General features: G+C 35.8%; 1 protein-coding gene across 3 annotated transcripts in view; it reads left to right on the plus strand.

The window, feature by feature from the left end:
• The window catches only part of PPP4R3A (protein phosphatase 4 regulatory subunit 3A), a 41,844-nt gene that overhangs the window by 2,693 nt on the left and 16,416 nt on the right, over window positions 1–22,735 (plus strand). For 2 of the 3 annotated variants that reach the window (XM_007471879.1, XM_007471880.1), the window contains exons 2-4: window positions 13,256–13,311; window positions 16,329–16,427; window positions 20,343–20,960. In XM_007471879.1, coding sequence (XP_007471941.1) covers window positions 13,256–13,311; window positions 16,329–16,427; window positions 20,343–20,960 — 773 coding nt within the window. The remainder of the gene's footprint in view (window positions 1–13,255; window positions 13,312–16,328; window positions 16,428–20,342; window positions 20,961–22,735) is intronic. The other variant, XM_007471881.1, reaches the window with a different exon arrangement.

The raw sequence follows: 22,735 nt of genomic DNA on the forward strand, positions 1-22,735 counted from the left end.
AATAAACTGTGCCCTTGTTAAATTTATAAGTTATTAGGAAAACTAAATCCAAAGAGTAGGCTTAGAAAATTCCAGGATACTTGTGAAATACTTTGTAAATAATCTTTAATTTGACGATTTATGGGGTTTTTTTTTCCTAACAGGAAAACTCCAAATAGGAATAATAGTCAAAATTTATTGAGTGTCTACTGTGTGCCGGAGATTCTTCGCTTGTATCCTCTGGTGTCCTCTTGGTGTAGGTACTGTTATTAGCCATATTTATAGATCAGGAAACTGAGGCTCAAAGAAGCTAAATAACTTAAAATCACATAGCTAGGTTAAAAAGCAAGAAAGATCAGTGTTCGAACTGAGGTGGGGGAGAGGTGTCAGGGATTGAATAAGACTTCTAGTCTATGACTTGAAACTAGTATTTTCAATTATTTAATTAACATCATTAACTGTTAATAGTGTGTTTTAAACCCCCATATTATTGTCTACTTGTATTTGCTCCTTTAAACTTAGATTCAAGGTTCATTTCAAAGAAAATGAAAACAGTTTTCAGCCTAAAGATATTTAAAATTATAGTTTATCTCCAAGCCACATGTGGGAGTTTTGTATTGGCTGCTAGCTTGGACTATCCATTATTGTGTGCTTCCCTCATTTTCCATTACAGGATAATTGAGAATTTTCTTTTTATTGGGATGAGCAAAATGGAAAGTTGTTTCTGGTTTTCCATAAAATGAGTCATTTATCTTGTTAGAGGAGCATATACACTTATCTGAAAATCAGGAACGAAATTTCTGAATGGAAGTATTTGTGTCTTCCCTGTTACAGGGCATAGCTGTCTGGGTGAGTATGCCCTTCCCCTCTGGAGCTGAGTGCTTGGCAAATCTGTAGCTCTCCTAGCCTTGGAGGAGAGATGTCCCACTAAGTTACTGAGCCCATTTTCTGGATTGCATCCTTATTCAGTAGGTTCCTACTGGCAGATATGTTGTAGGAACACACCCTTTTTTAAAAACGAAGGTAGATTACTTCATTACCTCATAGCCATGTACCTGCAAAGTTCCATCCTCCAATAAAGATTACTTAGTATTGTTTTTTTTCTTCTCCCAGTTTGTGCTGTACCTGTTAGGTTGGTGAAGTGAGGGTAATGATGTCATCCTTTACTTACTCTCTCACTTTATGTTCAAATCATTCTACTTGTTTTCTCCGTGATTATTTTTACCACCTCCACCTGCCAATTTTAGAATTGATAAAGTAAAGAAATTGGAATTTCTCCACACACTGAAGGATGTCTTTGAACATAAAATCATGTCCATACTCTTTATTCTGGATTACTTTGCCAATCATCAAGAATAGTGTTCTTGGGGCTTGCTTCCCTGGTGGCGCAGTGGCTGAGAGTCCGCCTGCCGATGCAGGGGACACGGGTTCGTGCCCCGGAGCGGCTAGGCCAGTGAGCCATGGCCGCTGAGCCTGCGCGTCCGGAGCCTGTGCTCCGCAACAGGAGAGGCCACAATAGTGAGAGGCCTGCGTACCGCAAAAATAAAAAATAAAAAAATAATAGTGTTCTTATATTTGGTTTTCACCTTAAGTTTTATAAAGTATTTTTTACGTTTCATAATGGTTTTAATTCTGACTTGTCTAGTCAAAGTTAAAAAGATTTCATTTTCACTGTTATTTGAGGCATGAAGAAATGAGACGTGGGGAAATGTTTTGTTCAAGGTAGTGCTGCTAGCTAACGGTAAAAACTGGAATCCTGTGCTGCTTCCTCTTGATAGAACTTGGTTGTAGGTAGATCTGCCTCTACTCCTGCCATAAATAGAAAAGGAGGTCAACAGTTTGGGTAGGAGAGTCTGTTTTGTTTTGTTTTGGCTGCGGTGGTGAGAAATAAACAGATAGCATCAGCATTTTTTATGTTATTCTTATAAATCAGTAAGTAGTATATAATCTTGCATATAGTAAGCGCTCCAAATTTAGCTACCGAGAAGAACCCAGTGTCAGTACTGGGAGAAATATTTCACTTTGAAAAGTTGATATAAGTGTGCTTTTTTTTCTCTTGTGTAGACCTACTTTGTGGAAAATTAATAGGCTTAGGATAACCAAACCCTTATTTTTCATCTGTTGCATGTGATAGCTTTTGAAAGTTTGAGGGCCATTGGCTACATTGGGTATACCTGATGGCGTTGGAGTGTAGTGAAGGCTTGACACAGGGGTGGGACCTTTTAACATAATGCTACCAAGTTTTTTTTTCCCCAGGCCTTCATTTTAGGTTTTAAATGCCATGTGTAATCTGTGGTCCACAAAATTGGGAGGGAGGGACCTGGAACACAGACCTGCTATAGGTTTGAAACATACACTAGTCTCCTATCATCATGAGATTTTGGACTTCCATTAATTCATTTTGATGGTGTTTTCTTTCTCCTAAGGAAGCATAGTACCTAAGCTCTTGCCCTTAGCTTTGACCGTTGATAATGTCAGTATACTGGAAAAGCCAGTAAGATTCAACTGCTTACTTAAGAGCAGCAGACCTGGAAGCTCTTCATTCTGAAATCCTTAAGTATTTATCCAAATCTGAACTAAGGTCAGGATCTAAGTTTCTTAACCGCAAACCAGATACTCCCATATTACCCGAATCTGATTGATTGGTTGGTATTGAAAATAAAGCCATAAAATTATAGAAACTATAGTATATCATTTCTCCAGTGAAGGGAATTGATATCTTCTGAACAAGTGAATTTTCCAGCTAAATTAAACTGTGTAACAAGATTAAAAAATCTCAACAATTTTCATGGAATATTTCCTAAATACTATATATTAGAAGGTTTTTCTTAGGCAGTCTAATGAGCCTGTGTTGGTTAGCCTTTTATTTGTAATGTGTTTCTGGATCATTGTTATCAGTACTAATTTTTCTACTATTCAAGATTATAGTGATGCCAGGGAAATGATATTCTGATCATGCTGTTAAAGAAAAGTATTGAGTGCTGGTTATGTGTTAGGTTCTGGGGTAGGCGCATTAATATAAAATTTCAGTTAATATTCAAAAGCAACCCTAAGAGGTATTATTTTTTTCTAACCATAAATCTTGGTGCATTGATTCTTTGATTGGATAGTTCTGGGGTCTTTTTTTTCCTGTACCCAGCCAGAAATCTAGACTTTTTTTTTTTCCAGTGTAAAATCTTTCCATTATAAAAGATTTGCATGAATTTAGTGTATGAGTATGTTTGTTAGAACTAGGAATCAAACAAGCTGTCTGCTGGCTGGCTCTATACTACAGGCACTAGTTTTAAGTTCTCTGATTTCAACTCTTCAGATGAGACTTCATTCTGCATGTACTAACTACCCTCCCCCTATCCCTGGAGGTGTTTGTTTTGTTTTGATAGGGGTGTATTGGGGGTTTGCAGCAGGATACTAGAAAAGTTCAAGAGGAGCCAAGATGTGAAGTAGGGAGGGAACGTTTTTAATGACCTAATTGTTTATACTCATAATTGTACTGTTTGTTTTATTGTCACTTTTTCTTGCTATCAGTCTATGTCAGCTTTACCTGTAGTTGTCTTGGTGATGTTATGAGTGGCATTTCCCCTTCTTTACCATTGTCCCCCCATTTCCTGAGTGTACATATCTTGTTATCAGTATATTTGGGGCCTCTGTTTGTGTCAGGATATACAGATCTATCTCATCTAAAACTAGCATAGTATTCCACTGTATATATTGAATTCACACAGTACAGTGTTGGTGGCATAGAGTAACATTTCTCAGATTTTTTCCCTCAGGATATCTTTATAGTACTAAAATTGAGGATCCCTAATAGCTTTTGTTTATGTTTAAATAAATATCTATCGATATTTACCATATTAGAAATTAAAATAGGACTTTAAAAATCTTTTCTAAAGCAAGAATTCAGTGACAAGAATGTCACTGTTTTACAGTTTTACAAATCTCTTTATAATGTCTGGTTCAATTTTTTTTAAAGTGTTCTTTTCTGCTTCTGCATTCAGTCTGTTGCACTATCAGTGTAGACACTGAGAAAAATAAGAATGAAAATGGCAAATAATCTCTTAGTAATATTATGAAAATAGTTTTGATTTTTCTAGGCCTCTTGAGATCCCCACACTCTCCAGCTGGCTCATACATTGTTTCTAGTTTTTTTTTTGCCTTTACAAACACTGCTAATGACATCTGTATTCATATACTTGGCACCCGTATGAGGGTGTAGGATAATTTCCTAGGATTGTTGGACCAAAGAGTAGTATGTGTTTAGAAGCTTTGTAGATAAAGGCAAATGACCCTCCAAAAAGGTTGTGCTGATGTTCATTTTGGGTAATAGTAAATGAGAATTAAGGACCCTCTTTATTTTTTGAAGAATTATATGTGCAGATATGGCCTTGCACGCCTGCCAGAACCTTGGGGATGGACTCTGACAAGCATTTGCTGTGCAGGAGTATTCTTTAGTTCACCTGAGCGTGGCTGATTTTGCTAGTGGTCTGAATGATAGATTCTGCAGTGACAAACTTAGTTACATGTATTGATGCATTCCCCTTAGCTACATCAATCTCTCGGTTTTTGTGTTTCCATATTTCCTTCCCAGTCATTCAGGTGGGAAGTGGGAAGGCCTTTCTCAAGTCTTGATATTGGGGTTTGCTATGTAGGCTTGTCTTTCTCTTGTCTGTGTGAGTGAGTATCTTTCTCAGACATGTGAGGAGATGGTGTCATGGTGGGGGGCGGGGGTGAGAATGAATTCCTCTTGGAGGATAAAAGGCATCTATTTCATGGGATAGGATGAATGTGTTTCTCAGATAAATTGGGGTGGGGGGCTGTTTTACGTATGTGTTTCAGTTAGTAAGACATACTGGATCTACCCATTATCAAAAGCATTGTGTTCCCCTTAATGAGAACTTTAACTCCCTTGATGTCATTTAAGGTCTCCTATTAAGGAACATTTTCCTCATTTCTCCCCTTGTTATCTCTGCTACCATGATCAATGCCTCACACCTACAGTTGAACTCTACATCCCCTTCCATACCCACTTATTACTGGGATGGAACTACTGTTTCCAGTACTGTAGCTGTAGCAATTGATAACAAATAAACTTGTTGGGGGGAAGGATTGTGTAAATGCATATTAACACTCAGCTGGATCTTTTTCAGTTGATTGGATAAGTGCTTATAACTTTATTCAGTAGAAACTAGGAGATGGGAGTGGGGAACCTAATAGATGGACTAGGAATAAAACTAGAAATGTGTCTTTTCATTATTTTACTTAGCCCCCCAGTTAAAAGGCTGTTTCCCATATTCCAGCCTCTACAGCCTACTGACATCTTAGGGAACATGGTATTTGGGGACCAGAGCTGGACTTCCTAAAGTTATATCTTAGACTAAAACCATTGGATATGGCTGAAATGGTTTCAGGAGAGATGCTTCCCCCTGACATCTTGAATGGCCCAGGAAAAAGAAAAACTTACCAGAAGCTTCTAGTATGTGCTTATTCTTGTTTTAGCCAGCACTTCGGGAGGGAACACTTCATACTTTGAATTTGTGATTGATTTTTCCTTTCTAGTCATCCTAACACTGTAACACTACCAAGTTTTGAAACAAATGCAAAAAAAAAAAAAAAAAAAGTCAAAAAAACTTGTACTCAAAAAATGATAGTTGGTGTTGGTGTTTTGTTTTAGCAGTTGCCAAGTCAGGTGTGTGGGTTTTTTTGTTTTATTTTTAAATTATTTATTTTTGGCTGTGTTGGGTCTTCGTTGGAGTGTGCGTGCTTCTCATTGCCGTGGCTTCTCTTGTTGCAGAGCACCGGGCTCTAGAGCGCAGGCTCAGTAGTTGTGGCGCACGGGCTTAGTTGCTCTGTGGCATGTGGGATCTTCCCAGGCCAGGAATTGAACCTGTATCACCTGCATTGGCAGGCAGATTCTTAACCACTGCGCCTCCAGGGAAGTCCCAGGTGTGTGTTTCTTGAAATCACAACTTGAAGTGATAGCTCCAGCCCCTATGCTGTGTGTCATTTTACCCCTTCTCTTAAACTTAAAAAAAAAAAAAAAACAAAAAACTTTTAAAGTATAATACATCAAAAAGGTACACAAATCATAAGTATTCAGCTTGATGAATTTTTCACAAAATAACCAGCACAAAGACGAAGAAACAACATAACCAACACTCCGGAAGCCTGCTTCATGTCTCTCTTCAGTCACTATCTCTCCCCTTCCCCATAACAACCTAACTTCTAACACCATAGATTAATTTTTGCCACTTTTTGAACTTCATGTAAATGGACTTATGGTATGTACTTTTGTCTGAGGCTTCTTTCATTTATGTTTGTAAGATTCATATACATTTTTGCATTTACATATATTTGGTTCATGCATTAACATTGCTGTATGATATTCCATTGTATGAATATTTACACTTTAGCTTTTTTTAACAGAATTCACATGCCATCTCATTCAAAGTGTATATAGTTCAGTATTGTCTAGTATATTCACAGGGTTATGCAACCATCACCACAATGAGAGACCATTTTGTCCTCTAAAAGAAATCGTGTACCCATTAGCAATCACTACCCATTTGTTCCCCCTTCCTCTCAGTCCTAAACAGCCACTAATCTACAAATCCTCTAAATTTGCAAATTCTGGACCATTCATATAAATGCAGTCCTAAAACATGTTGTTCTTTGTAACTGGCTTCTTTAACTTATGTTTTCAAGGTTCAGTTAGTGCATGGATCAGAACTTCATATCTTTGTATAGCCGAATAGTATTTCATTTTATTTACCCATTCATCAGTTTTTGGACATTTGGATTGTTTCCACTTTTTTGCTATGTGTACACAAATTTGTGTGGGCAAATGTTTTCGTTTCTCTTGTATGTACCTAGGAGTGGAATTGCCCGTAACTCTCTCTTTTTGAGGAACTGCCAAATTTTTCCAAAGTGGATGCCTTTTTATATACCTACAAGAAAAATGTATGAGGGTTCCAATTTCTCCACATGGTTGCCAGCTCTTGTCATTGTCTGTCTTTGATTATAGGCTTCCTAGCTGGTGTAAACTGGTTATCTTTTTGTGGTTTTGATTCGCATTTCCCTAATGACTAAAGGCGGTGTGCTTCTTTTCATGTTTATTTTCCATTTGTATATCTTCTTTGGAGAAATATCTATTCGGATCCATTGCCCATTTTTAAATTGGGTTATCTTTTTATTATTGAGTTGTAAGAGTTCTGGATGCAAGTCCCTTATCAGATATATGATTTCCAAATAATTTTGCCCATTCTGTGGGTTCTTTTCACATTCTTAATGGTATTGTTTGTAGCATTTTTTATTTTTGTTTTTAATTTTGATTATGTCCAGTTAGCATCATTTATCAATGATGTCTGATTTTTTTCCTTTGTGCTTTTGTGCAGTTTGACTTTTAAGGTGGCATTACTTACTTAGTTTGGTTCTATGACATTAGATCTCTTGCATCTTCTGAAATATGTTACAAAGTAATCCATTTGTTTCACTCTATTATTTATGTAGTTTTCTGCGGATTGATTGTTTTTTTGAGGACATGATATATTTCAAAGTAGGGTTTTTGGAATGTATTTTCTCATAGAAACACATGTTTTGAATATGATTATATGCCATGACTCATCTTTTAAAAGTTTGATCCATAATGTACTTGACATACTTTGTGATTTCTTTGGGAAATAATAGGGTGCAATTTTTGTTCTAGTAATTAAACAACAAACAGTGAAAGAATATTTACAGAGATAGTTGGAAATTTTAATACTTTTAAGGGACTCTAGACATTGAGTTCATTTGCTTGCTGCTTTTTCTTCTTATAAATATACCACTAGACAGCTCTTAGTAATTACCAAAATAAAAATTCGATGCTTGCGCATAAAGAAAATTAAGGGGCACTGGAAATTTTATTTTGATTATTGTGGCAAAAGTTGGAAAAATGGGAAGAAGAGTAATCAGGCTTTCTCCAGAATGTGAGAATATTTGTCTGAACCTCAGTGAGCCAAAAATAGTAAAAGGAAAAGAGCTTAAAGAAATGGGGTGTTAGGAGTACAGGTGGAGAAAATAGGGAGACTGTTTAGTTACCTTAAGTACAGAAAGGATAAGAGACAGATTTTGGGTTAAGCAGTTCACCTGTGCTATTGTACACTGGAAAGATTCAAGTAAAGTGGGAAGCTTTCTTGTGCACAAGGTGTTTGCAAATTAAGTCACTGCAACTTGGCAAATGCTGGTATTTGACTATATATATTCAATATCACTGAGCATCATTACCAGCACATGGTAGTGAATGATCAGTAAATTACTAACACGGGGCAGTATCATAAACTTAGTAAACAAATTTTAACATAAAGGCAAAACTAGTCAAATTTGGAAATGTTAAGAGTACCCTTTTCTCAAGTGTCTAGCCACTATTTGGAATGGTTAAAGCAACTGTTAAATGTAATATGAGAAGAGTTGAAAGCTTTGGATGAGAGATAGCTGCAGAGAAAATGCTTTTTCTCAAGTATTTTGGGTCAGAACTTGGCTTTAAACTGGAATTGGTTGAGGAGGGGAGAGGTATACATTTAGTCTTAAAATTTGCTCTTTGTGGAGACATACAGATGACCAACAGGCACATGAAAAGATGCTCAACATTGCTAATTATTAGAGAAATGCAAATAAAAACTACAATGAGGTACCACCTCACAGCAGTCAGAATGGCCATGATTAAAAAGTCTACAAATAACAAATGCTGGAGAGGGTGTGGAGAAAAGGGAACCCTCCTGTACTGTTGGTGGGAATGTAAATTGATACAGCCACTATGGAAGACTGTATGGAGGTTCCTTAAAAAACTAAAAGCAGAGTTGCCATATGATCCTGCAATCCCACTCCTGGGCATATAGCTGGAGAAAACTAATTTGAAAGGATACATGCACCCCACTGTGCATAGCAGCACTGTTTACAATAGCCAAGACATGGAATTGAACCTGTATCACCTGCATTGGCAGGCAGATTCTTAACCACTGCGCCTCCAGGGAAGTCCCAGGTGTGTGTTTCTTGAAATCACAACTTGAAGTGATAGCTCCAGCCCCTATGCTGTGTGTCATTTTACCCCTTCTCTTAAACTTAAAAAAAAAAAAAAAACAAAAAACTTTTAAAGTATAATACATCAAAAAGGTACACAAATCATAAGTATTCAGCTTGATGAATTTTTCACAAAATAACCAGCACAAAGACGAAGAAACAACATAACCAACACTCCGGAAGCCTGCTTCATGTCTCTCTTCAGTCACTATCTCTCCCCTTCCCCATAACAACCTAACTTCTAACACCATAGATTAATTTTTGCCACTTTTTGAACTTCATGTAAATGGACTTATGGTATGTACTTTTGTCTGAGGCTTCTTTCATTTATGTTTGTAAGATTCATATACATTTTTGCATTTACATATATTTGGTTCATGCATTAACATTGCTGTATGATATTCCATTGTATGAATATTTACACTTTAGCTTTTTTTAACAGAATTCACATGCCATCTCATTCAAAGTGTATATAGTTCAGTATTGTCTAGTATATTCACAGGGTTATGCAACCATCACCACAATGAGAGACCATTTTGTCCTCTAAAAGAAATCGTGTACCCATTAGCAATCACTACCCATTTGTTCCCCCTTCCTCTCAGTCCTAAACAGCCACTAATCTACAAATCCTCTAAATTTGCAAATTCTGGACCATTCATATAAATGCAGTCCTAAAACATGTTGTTCTTTGTAACTGGCTTCTTTAACTTATGTTTTCAAGGTTCAGTTAGTGCATGGATCAGAACTTCATATCTTTGTATAGCCGAATAGTATTTCATTTTATTTACCCATTCATCAGTTTTTGGACATTTGGATTGTTTCCACTTTTTTGCTATGTGTACACAAATTTGTGTGGGCAAATGTTTTCGTTTCTCTTGTATGTACCTAGGAGTGGAATTGCCCGTAACTCTCTCTTTTTGAGGAACTGCCAAATTTTTCCAAAGTGGATGCCTTTTTATATACCTACAAGAAAAATGTATGAGGGTTCCAATTTCTCCACATGGTTGCCAGCTCTTGTCATTGTCTGTCTTTGATTATAGGCTTCCTAGCTGGTGTAAACTGGTTATCTTTTTGTGGTTTTGATTCGCATTTCCCTAATGACTAAAGGCGGTGTGCTTCTTTTCATGTTTATTTTCCATTTGTATATCTTCTTTGGAGAAATATCTATTCGGATCCATTGCCCATTTTTAAATTGGGTTATCTTTTTATTATTGAGTTGTAAGAGTTCTGGATGCAAGTCCCTTATCAGATATATGATTTCCAAATAATTTTGCCCATTCTGTGGGTTCTTTTCACATTCTTAATGGTATTGTTTGTAGCATTTTTTATTTTTGTTTTTAATTTTGATTATGTCCAGTTAGCATCATTTATCAATGATGTCTGATTTTTTTCCTTTGTGCTTTTGTGCAGTTTGACTTTTAAGGTGGCATTACTTACTTAGTTTGGTTCTATGACATTAGATCTCTTGCATCTTCTGAAATATGTTACAAAGTAATCCATTTGTTTCACTCTATTATTTATGTAGTTTTCTGCGGATTGATTGTTTTTTTGAGGACATGATATATTTCAAAGTAGGGTTTTTGGAATGTATTTTCTCATAGAAACACATGTTTTGAATATGATTATATGCCATGACTCATCTTTTAAAAGTTTGATCCATAATGTACTTGACATACTTTGTGATTTCTTTGGGAAATAATAGGGTGCAATTTTTGTTCTAGTAATTAAACAACAAACAGTGAAAGAATATTTACAGAGATAGTTGGAAATTTTAATACTTTTAAGGGACTCTAGACATTGAGTTCATTTGCTTGCTGCTTTTTCTTCTTATAAATATACCACTAGACAGCTCTTAGTAATTACCAAAATAAAAATTCGATGCTTGCGCATAAAGAAAATTAAGGGGCACTGGAAATTTTATTTTGATTATTGTGGCAAAAGTTGGAAAAATGGGAAGAAGAGTAATCAGGCTTTCTCCAGAATGTGAGAATATTTGTCTGAACCTCAGTGAGCCAAAAATAGTAAAAGGAAAAGAGCTTAAAGAAATGGGGTGTTAGGAGTACAGGTGGAGAAAATAGGGAGACTGTTTAGTTACCTTAAGTACAGAAAGGATAAGAGACAGATTTTGGGTTAAGCAGTTCACCTGTGCTATTGTACACTGGAAAGATTCAAGTAAAGTGGGAAGCTTTCTTGTGCACAAGGTGTTTGCAAATTAAGTCACTGCAACTTGGCAAATGCTGGTATTTGACTATATATATTCAATATCACTGAGCATCATTACCAGCACATGGTAGTGAATGATCAGTAAATTACTAACACGGGGCAGTATCATAAACTTAGTAAACAAATTTTAACATAAAGGCAAAACTAGTCAAATTTGGAAATGTTAAGAGTACCCTTTTCTCAAGTGTCTAGCCACTATTTGGAATGGTTAAAGCAACTGTTAAATGTAATATGAGAAGAGTTGAAAGCTTTGGATGAGAGATAGCTGCAGAGAAAATGCTTTTTCTCAAGTATTTTGGGTCAGAACTTGGCTTTAAACTGGAATTGGTTGAGGAGGGGAGAGGTATACATTTAGTCTTAAAATTTGCTCTTTGTGGAGACATACAGATGACCAACAGGCACATGAAAAGATGCTCAACATTGCTAATTATTAGAGAAATGCAAATAAAAACTACAATGAGGTACCACCTCACAGCAGTCAGAATGGCCATGATTAAAAAGTCTACAAATAACAAATGCTGGAGAGGGTGTGGAGAAAAGGGAACCCTCCTGTACTGTTGGTGGGAATGTAAATTGATACAGCCACTATGGAAGACTGTATGGAGGTTCCTTAAAAAACTAAAAGCAGAGTTGCCATATGATCCTGCAATCCCACTCCTGGGCATATAGCTGGAGAAAACTAATTTGAAAGGATACATGCACCCCACTGTGCATAGCAGCACTGTTTACAATAGCCAAGACATGGAAACAACCTGTCCATTGACAGGTGAATGTATAAAGATGTGGTACCTGTATACAATGGAGTACTACTCAGCCGTAAAAAAAAGAGTGAAACAATGCCATTTGCAGCAACATGGATTAACCTAGAGATTATCATACTAAGTGAAGTAAGTCCGACAGAGAAAGACAAATACCATATGATATCACTTATATGTGGAATCTAAAATATGACACAAATGAACTTATCTATGAAACAGACTAACAGATATAGAGAACAGACTTGTGGTTGCCAAGGGGGAGACGGGGTAGGGGAGAGAATGAGGGAATGGGTTGGGAGTTTGGGGTTAGCAGGTACAAACTATTACATACAGAATGGATTAACAACAAAGTCCTACTGTATAGCACAGGGAACTATATTCAGTATCCTGTGATTAAACCATAATGGAAAAGAATATGAAAAATTGTGTGTGTGTGTATATATATATATATATATATATGTGTGTGTGTGTGTGTGTGTGTGTGTGTATAACTGAATCACTTGGTTGTACAGTAGAAATTTAACACAACATTGTAAATCAACTATACTTAAATAAATTTTTTTTTTTTTTTAATTTTGCTCTTTGTCACAAAGCAATAGTTATTTTCTAATACCTTGAGTCTTACGATACTGCCGGGGAAAACCAGAAATGTGCAAATTAGCTTATTCTGAGAAGTAAATTGATAATTTGAAGATGGAGAAGTGTGATTCCTGTATTAAACAGAAATATAAGACTTTCTGAAGGTGAATCATAATGTGGGGATGTACTTGGGCAATGGATCATATCCTTGATGTTTTCAGACTTTTACCAGTGAATTCTTATTTTCAGTCTTGAGAGAGACCAGATTTTATTTATAATGCTTACTTGCATGTTTTAAGTTATTTCTCTAAATAATACTGTATATTAGAGATTTAATCCCAGATCATCTGGCTTCACACTGTGCTGTTTCACTACCTTCTGCTGCCCAGGAGTTGTTAGATTTCTCTTACCATCTAGTGCTCACTCTTTAGATGATCGTGTCTGTTTTGTTAAAAGTAAACATGTATAAAGCAAGCATTTCTTAGGTTACAGCCTATTATATTTAAATTTGTATTGTTTTCAAATAATATTTCCTCAACTGAAGTTGTATGTGCATCAGTCCTTCAAAAAAGGAAATGTGTGTGTATGTAAGGGAATATATATAATTTTGCTGCTTTACAGTTACATAATGGAATGTGTTTGTTTGTTTTTTTCCTCTTTCCTAGGTTCTCTACTTTTAGAGTCCAAAATAAATCCTAATACTGCATACCAGAAACAACAGGTAAAATTTTGAAGATGTTCTTTATCTTGCATATTATCCTCTCGATTTGGTGATTAAATGAAAATTTGCCATCTGATTCCTTACAATGAAAATTTTGGAGTAGATTATAAGATGCTTTTCCAGTCTAATTCTAAAATCCAGTTCTACCAATCTCTGTATGTATAAAGCAATCATTTTAAATTAAAAAAAGAAAAACTTCAGGTTAAGCTAAGTTCTAGATATTTGACTAACTGAGCCTTATCCTCAAAAGTTAAAACCTAAAACGACACAGTTTTCTTGTTTCTACCTAAAGAGAATTTAAAAAGTGACCACTGATGGAATAATCAGCTACTAACACAACTAAATGGTAGAAACTCCTTCCTTCACTGTTGTAAATGCTAGTGCAGGAGGAACATTCATATCTATACAGCAACTCAGTATAAATACGAATCTGATTTCTTATATAGCCTGACTGGGACCTTATAATGATGTAAATTTTTTAAGAACTTTCAGTTTGAGTAGACTCTCTTTCTTGTACCCTTCTGATGCAAGAGATATCTGAAAGTAAATCTCTCACTTAATACTTGCAAGCACTGTCATCAAAATTGGTATTTATTCAGAATATACCCATGTAGATAATACTGAGTGCTTTACAAAGCCAATGAAATCAGTATCAGTTCCCTCACGGCCCTGAAGGTGCATATATAAAATAACTACCAACACATTTATATTTATATTACTTTATAAATATATAAATAACTTTATAAATAAATTATAAAGTGCTTTGCTTCATTGACCATTAAAATACTACTAGAGGGAAGTTAGTTTTATCTTGCACATAAGATGATGCCTAAAGATTGTGGCTTGCTTGAGGTCACACAGATAGTACATAGGAAATCGGATATTTACTCCTAAATTTATTTAATGGTGATTTATTTGTCCAACAGGTATTGGTACAATATGAAATATTTTCTTGATGGTTCAGCGGTCTGTTAAATACACTTTGTTGCATTTGGTGTGCTTAAGAAAACCCTCAGGTTAGATTGCAATGGCTGGAGACTAGAGTATTATTTGGTTTTGATATCCTATACATAAATTCACGTTTTCAGTCAGCTGAAGAGTAAAAACACATCCTAAGAAAAAGAAAAGATCAAGTCTATTTTGAGGATGAATGAACAAATCTATGTGTCTTAACCTATAGGCTGTTGGATGATGAGCAAGCAGGATGATTTGGTGAAAATTAGGCTCTTCAAGGAAAACAGAAGAGTAATTCCTAAAAATTTTCAAACTTATGAATTTGTCAAATGGATAATTAAGAGCGTATTTCTATCTGTGCCCTGATTTAAGCGTCCAAATGATTCTGAATATACATTGTAACAGAGTAGTTGCTTACAATTGTCTTAAACTTATCTTATTACTAATGTGATAGTGGTTTTCTTCCAATAGATCTTACCTTATTACTGGTTTTCAAAACAGTATGATCCCATTTATTTAAAGACGAAACAGGCCAACTGACTTAAATTTCTGACATGTTGATCTTACAATGTTAATGTAAATTATTTTGAGCTGGAACAGCTACTCAGTCACTGGAACAGATTGCTTGCCTGGGATCTGTGATCTCTTGAAGTTCTTGAAGATAATAAAAAGGGGTCTTTGAGCTCTTTTTTAGAATTCTGAGTAAGACTTGCGGATTTATCCTCTTAGTAATGCTGCACAGCCTAATCAGAGGATTGTTTATTTACTTCTGGCTGGCATCACTTTAGTTCAGTAAGAGACTATTGGTCTCATGATTGACAGTTAAATAATTGACTGAACAGAGTAAATATGCAATTTAGCAGACAAATTTTTAAACATGGGATCCATCTGTGTACAATAAGCGGTGTCCTTACGAGGTACTGAAAAGTATTAGAAATTACATAGATCTTTTAAGATACCTTAAAATATAGTCATGTTTCCTCCTCAATACAGGAACTTTTATCATTTCAATAGATGCTCAGCCAGCCTTGGCTTGGCTCCTTTCAGTTACTTATTAGATTAACTTATTTTTCTTTATATTGTGTTCACATCTAATTTCTACTCCTAATTCATCTCTTTGGACCAGTTTGAAAAAGGCTACATGGTAGCTGTTACATTAGGCTTCGTTTTCAAATGTAACTCTCCCTAGTGCCATTCAGAAATTCTTAATATGATTCATAGATCCCTCTGGAAGGCTCTTTTTTGAAATGGTTAATTGCTATGAAACAGTGTATGTGTTTATTTGTAGTCAGTAAGTTCAAAAAGATACCTTAGACCCTATAAATATACCATGCATATTGTAGAATACAGACTATTTGTACTACAGGAAATATAAAGTGGTCTCGGTATTATAATTGTAGTGTCTTGCTGAGATTACATCTTAGTAAAAACTGTTGAACTGTTTATTAAACTTACTATCATTAAAAAAACAAAAATTGGTATGAAATGAATAAAAGGGTGGTAGGTGGTAGGAGCATCTTGCTTCTTGAACTTTAGTGAAAGTTAAAAAACCTCTGTCCAGGTAAATGCTCATGTTACAAATTTAGCCAGTAATTTCAAGGGCGTCATGGGCCTCAAGTGCCCCAGGTAACGAACACCCGATACTGAAAGTTAGAGAGGAGGAGGAGCAGCTATGTTTATTAATCGCATCCTCCTGACACGCCCTTGTTACTGAATACTCAGGACTTCCTCTTTGAGCGTTTTGACTAGAGCATAAAATAACTTAATGTGCAAGCAAAGGATTGACATAATGTTTAGTTTGTATCTTTTGATATATTTAGATTATGTGCTCAATTTGTAGTGCTTTTCATATATTGGTTCAACTTCTCCTTAAGGAGAACGTTTTCATTTTATAGATTGGATAAAGTGAAGTGCAAAAAGGCATTGGAAATTACTGACATCAGTGTTAAAAAAAGTAAAAATGAGTACTGTTCTCAATTCCCTATTGCTTTGTTCATTTGCCTTATACTTTGAAGTACTTTATGATAATATATGTTAATCATTCAGACTTCTTTTCTCTCAAGGACACTTTGATTGTGTGGTCTGAAGCAGAAAATTATGACTTGGCCCTTAGCTTTCAAGAAAAAGCTGGATGTGATGAAATTTGGGAGAAAATATGTCAGGTAATTTTAAAAATCAGAAAATCAACATGCTTTCTTTTTAAGCATTTTGTTTTTTGCTGTGCCTTATGCTAATGCCCCAAATTTTAAATAGAGACACATTTCATATAGATCTTCTAAATTCACTGCTGTCTGTGGAAAAGCTTAATTTATAGGAAAGTACAGTTTATTGACATTAATCTACCCAGCCCAGACCTTTTCTGAACTCCAGAGTTTTATATCCAGATGCCTTTGAGAGCTCCTCCATGAGTGCTAACTAGCATCTCAAATTTAATAGTCTAAGACTGAACGTAATCTCACCGAGATTTGTTCATTCTCCTAGCTATCTCTCTCATCTCAGTAAATGCCACCCAGTTGCTGAAGCCAGAAACGTGTTTATCCTTCCTTCATCTTCTATATCCATTCAGTCCCTCAATTGTAAGTCTTAAATGCATTCACTTATCTTCATTTTCATTGCTATTAGTTTACTAAGCCACCATCATTGCTTGCCTGGTTTATTGCTTTCATCCCAAATCTGTACCACAGCTGGAGTGATCTTTTTAAAAATGCAAGTCTGATGGTGTTACCCCTTGTTCAGTAACTTCTTATGGCTCTTGACTATCTCTTCAGCGTCATCAGGCATGTTCTCAGTTGATTCTGGAATTCCCTAGTGGTTCTGGTACCTCAGTCTAGTGATAAAATCTCCACAGTCTTTTGAGAATGGTCATTTTTTATGCGCTCTGATGACTAAAGCCACTGGTTCTTGTTATGGACTTATTTAGACCATTACAGCCTAAGGACGCTTTCTCTATCTTCATGTTTATTTTATCTGGAGAATAAATAACTTTCAGGAGATTCTTTAATTCATTGGTTCTCAAGGTGTGGTCCTCAGACCAGCAGGATGAGCATGACCTGGGATCTGATAGAAATGCAAATTCTGAGACCCCCATCCCAGATCTACTGAATCAGAAACTATGAGTGCGTACCAGTAATTCTATTTTAACAAGCCCTCTAGGTCAGATTTTCTCTGTAAAGGGCAAGATGGTAAATATTTTAGGGTTTGTGGACCATACAGTTTAACAGCTATTCTGTTCTGCTGTTATACTGTGAAAGTAGCCATAGATAACACATAAATAAATGGACATCGTTCTCTTCCAGTAAAATTTTATTTACAAAAACAAGTGGTGGTCCAGGTTTGGCTCGTTTGTCAACGCCTGCTTCAGGTGATTCTGATGCTCCCTGAAGTTTAAGAGCCACTGCCTTAGGAGAAGCCACAGTGCTCTTGAGGCACAGTTTCTCCTTAACTTGCAGAATTTATTTCTGCTATATAATTCTACTCAGCTGTGTTTTTCATAAATTAACCTGCCTGTTAAGCTGTCCCTTTCCTTCTCTTAACATGTGAAAAGCTAACATTTGTATTTATGCTTTCTTCATGTTTTCTTTGCTTTCTGTCTCATACAGTTGTTTTTACAGCATGTTCCTCTAGATTTTTGTCATGTGGAGTTCTTCCATAGAAAGAGAAGAGAATAATGAGCTCAGGGTGGTGCTGAAAGCACCCGTTATTAAGACAAATCTTGTTCTCTTTCACCTTTCTAAGGTGATGTCCACTGATGGGTCCTTTCCTTGAACCTAGTAAACAAGATTTATGATAGCTGACAAAGTATAATCCTCTTATTATACTTCTCCTTAGTCTGTAACACCATAAATTTTTCCGTCATTTTCTCTTGGGGCACAAGTAGTAGTACTTGTATACTTTTCTCTACAATAACTTTCCTGGGAATCACTGCCTACTTTGTTGTTCCTTTCTGATCTTCCCCTCCCAACTTTTACATAGTTTATGTTCAAGATGTCATTTCTCAATGACTCTTATGATCCTGACTGTACTTCTCAGTTAATTTCTGGATCCTGGCTTATTTTAGGGAATTTACTGTATTTTGTTCTCTGAGATCTTATGTTTCTCTGTTTCTTGAACTCATCATTTTTTGATCTAGAAACAACTAAAAAATCTCCATGTTATCTAGTACTCTCCTTGATAGCAGTTACGTCTGGGTGCATCTCTTTTTCCTTTTTATATCTTTATGGTCTTCACATTCTCATTTTCTTCATATCTGTCCAGATTGACTTCTGAGATTTATCCTTTCTCATAAGGAAAGCTCTCTCTTCTAGCTTAGTCTACTTTCCTTTTTAAATTTTCATTCTTCTATTGCTTCTCTTCTGAAAGTAAGACTGAAACATATTTGTCAGATTATTACAGTTTCACCATGTTTCCCCGAGACGGTCAAATTCCTAAACACAGGTCTTTTTGATTACCTGTTCAGCCTTTGTATTTGCAAATTAACTCCAGAAGATGGCATTTTTCATTATAATAAGGGCTCTCATCCCTTATCATTGGTTTTGTAAACAAACCCCTACCATTTTTCTATAGGTAGAGCCATAGCTTGAATACTAGGAGCCTAAAGCTGTGATGAGATCTTATGTAATTTAAAAAAATCCAGGGCCAACTTGAGACCATGCCAGGTAAAAGCTGTGAATGTGCCTAGCCTCCTTTTAGTGGTGCTGCCCACTGGGTTAAGGTCAAGACGGTATTGCCTTGCAGCATTTTTCTAGACTTAGTCCAGGACTTCTTCCCTTCTAGTATCCATCAACATCTCTTAACCATGCTAAGCAATTTAAGTTTGTTGGTCATTTCATATAAGGCCTAATTTTTCATCCCTTTGCCATTCAGCTTGGCCTTTTGGGCCGGTTTAGTGGCAGTGTCTCAAATTACAGGGCCAAGATAGCAAAACTCATTTCATTCCAAAATACGTCTTTGACCTTTTGTAAAAATTTTCTTTTACCTTAAAATGTATTTAATTGTGAAGGCGTATAAGTTATCTTTTTATAATTAGAGCCCCTACACTGACATACAGTTGGGGTTTATGACAAACTTTAGAGCTTCTAGGGGATCATGAGAGGTATAGGTTTGGGTGTGTAGAAAGGAGAACTTCAATGGTTCGGTTACTTAACTTTAAGCAGGTATTCCTAAGGGATAGCTCTGCTACACATAGGTTGCAGTTACTTTTTATGTGGTTTTATTTTTGTGTGGGTGCACTTGTTTCCCACTCAGTTTTTCTTAATCATCATTTGGGGCTACCAACCAGCGTTTTCATACCAAATCAGTGACCTACTTTGGTCCAAAGCCAATCTGTAAATGCTCTTGGCCCTTGGTTTCTAAATTAACTGATATTAAATATTTTTATTATTGCTTACAATTATATATATTTTCTATGGTCACAGCATTTGTTTGAATTTTACTTAAACTTTGAAGAGTTTTGTGGCTCTACCAGAGCACAGTGCTAAGAGTGTTTCTGAGATTTGCCCTAGTCTGTTGGAAAAGAGGGCCATGGATATAAAATGTGAGTGGATGTTTTACCACTCTATATATTATGCATCTGCAGGGCACTGTAAGTCACAGTCACAGTTAGTTTAGTGGATCTTTAGAATGTTTCCATTGCTGGTAAACCTTGTACTTAACAAGAAAGCTTATTCCATTTCTGAACTTTGAACTTCCTCCCTTAAAATCGAAAGTGTATGTTATTTGTAGAAATGTGTTTAGAAAAGTAGGCAATTGTGTCGAGCTTTGGTTTTTTTTTTTAACATCTTTATTGGAATATAAATTGCTTTACAATGGTGTGTTAGTTTCTGCTGTATCACAAAGTGAATCAGCTATACATATATCCCCATATCCCCTCCCTCTTGCATCTCGCTCCCACGCTACCTATCCCACCCCTCTAGGTGGTCACAAAGCACCGGTGCCAAGTTTGAAGACTTAAAGTTTGTCTAGTCTTAAACTTGAAAATTATCATTAATAGTTTTCTTATAACATCTCTTGTATCTAAGAATACCATTTAGATTTGCTTTGATTATACTTTGTCAGCTATCATAAATCTTGTTTACTAGGTTCAAGGAAAGGACCCATCAGTGGACATCACTCAGGACCTTGTAGATGAGTCTGAAGAGGAGCGTTTTGATGATATGTCATCGCCAGGTTTAGAATTGCCATCTTGTGAATTAAGTCGCCTTGAAGAAATTGCAGAACTTGTGGCATCATCTTTACCTTCCCCCCTGCGTCGTGAAAAACTTGCACTAGCACTGGAAAATGAGGGTTACATTAAAAAGCTCTTAGAGCTTTTTCATGTGTGTGAGGATTTGGAAAATATTGAAGGACTGCACCACTTGTATGAAATTGTCAAAGGCATCTTCCTCTTGAATCGAACTGCTCTTTTTGAAGTTATGTTCTCTGAGGAATGTATAATGGACGTCATTGGATGCTTAGAATATGATCCTGCTTTATCACAACCACGAAAACATAGGGAATTTCTAACAAAAACAGCCAAGTTTAAAGAAGTGATTCCCATATCAGATCCTGAGCTGAAACAAAAAATTCATCAGACATACCGAGTTCAGTATATACAAGACATGGTTCTACCTACCCCTTCAGTCTTTGAAGAAAATATGTTATCAACACTTCACTCTTTTATCTTTTTCAATAAGGTAGAAATTGTTGGTATGTTACAGGTGAGTTAGATCATTCTTTTTTTTCCTGCTTAAAAAGATACTGATTGCCTTCAGCAGAAATAATTTTCTGTTCCTTTTAGGCACACAAACTGAATTTTTAATTTTTGTCTAAAGGTATGTATTTTGGTGGTATTACAAGAGATTATAATATATAATACTGTGGGACCAGAAGGTTGTGTTGGATTAGGGGTGATAAATGTAATATATAAAAAAAAAAATCTAGCTTGAAGAAATTATAGGAAAAGGATCTTAGTGAAATGCTTGAATGTGGAATTTTAGGGATATTAATCTATCAGTTATGCATAGAACAGAATAGATTGGAAGAGGAAAGAAAAATAAAAGAAGCCAAGAAATATGTCATTAAATATAGAATACAAATTCTATAGCATTTATACAACTCCCAGGTAATTATTTATTAGAGGTGCAGCAGATGTTGGCAAGTTATAGCTGCATGTCTCCCTACCAAAAGGCATGCTTTTGTAATGGATGAGAGTGTGGGGAGGTTAGGCTTGAGTATGAGTTTCAGCTCTGCCTGTCACATAATAGCTATGTGGCTTGGGCAACTTTCTTAATCTCTTAAAGCTTCAGCTTCCTGATCTTAAGGTTGGTGATATTAGTACCTACCCTATAAGGTCATCTGAAGATTAGATCAGATGCATGCCTATAGAGCATTGAACATGATACAAGACTCTCTGAGTATTACTTTAAAGTATCTATTAATAATTGCCTATTAAACTCCAGATTTTCTTTTTATAGTATGCCCAGTCTCTCGGGTGTGGTGTGTTAGGGTGCTTGCATCAGAACTGCCTAGGATGCATCCTGGATTCTGCACATAACACACAATCCAAATGTCTGAGTTGGCCGGTAATCTGCATTTGTAACACCCCCAGTCAGAGACTCTCTCAGTAATTTATCCCATGGTGCATGAATTAGTCTAGTCCAGTTGAAATATAAGTTTGCATAGTGCAAAGATTTGTGAGTTTCACACTTCCTGTGTGTTTTGTTTCTTTATGCTCAAGATGTAACAATAACAGCTGTGTGATATGATTTGAAAGCTATTGTAAGACCTTACCTTAGATCTACAAATAAAATAATTATTTGAAACCTGGATTTGAAGTTTAAAAAAAGAGGCAAATAAATGTCAGTAAGAGCTGCTTGGTAGCACATGTTATGAGTAAAACAGTAAATTTAATTTTTGTCTATTCCTTTTTAGAAAATTGCTATATTTTCAGTGACCCTGGTTTTATCACCTTTATATATATATATATATATATGTATGTATGTATGTATGTATGTATGTATGTATATATATGAATTTAGATAGAAAAGTCAATTTTACCAAAACTGCTTTCCTGAAGCTAGTGATAAGTCCAGTTCACGTTGATTAATTTGACATGTTTTCCATTCATTTAAGACAGACAAATAACATAGGCAATACAGTCTGGTAAGTACAACAGTATTCCTTGACATAGTGTATTGTGATTGATAAAGGAAGAAGAAGGGTGTTCTGGTACCAATTTTCGTTTGTTCTTTGCTAAGGAACTAGTTTTTGCTATAGCTACCTAATAGATCCTCTGTTCTGGTCTAGTTCTGATTCCTGGTCTCCTTGGATAGTCCTAAGCACTGCTGGTCCCTCTCTTCAGCTCCACATGGTTCTCATTTTGTTATATAGGGATTTGTCACTTCTTTGTTTTCTTGGTCTTCAGACCTGTAAAATGCAGTTTTACTCATTAAGGTATGAATAATTTCAAGTTGTTAAGTCTTTGTTTCCCTAC

The sequence above is a fragment of the Lipotes vexillifer genome, unplaced genomic scaffold (assembly GCF_000442215.2).
Source record: "Lipotes vexillifer unplaced genomic scaffold, Lipotes_vexillifer_v1.1 scaffold751, whole genome shotgun sequence".
NCBI lineage: Eukaryota > Metazoa > Chordata > Mammalia > Artiodactyla > Lipotidae > Lipotes > Lipotes vexillifer.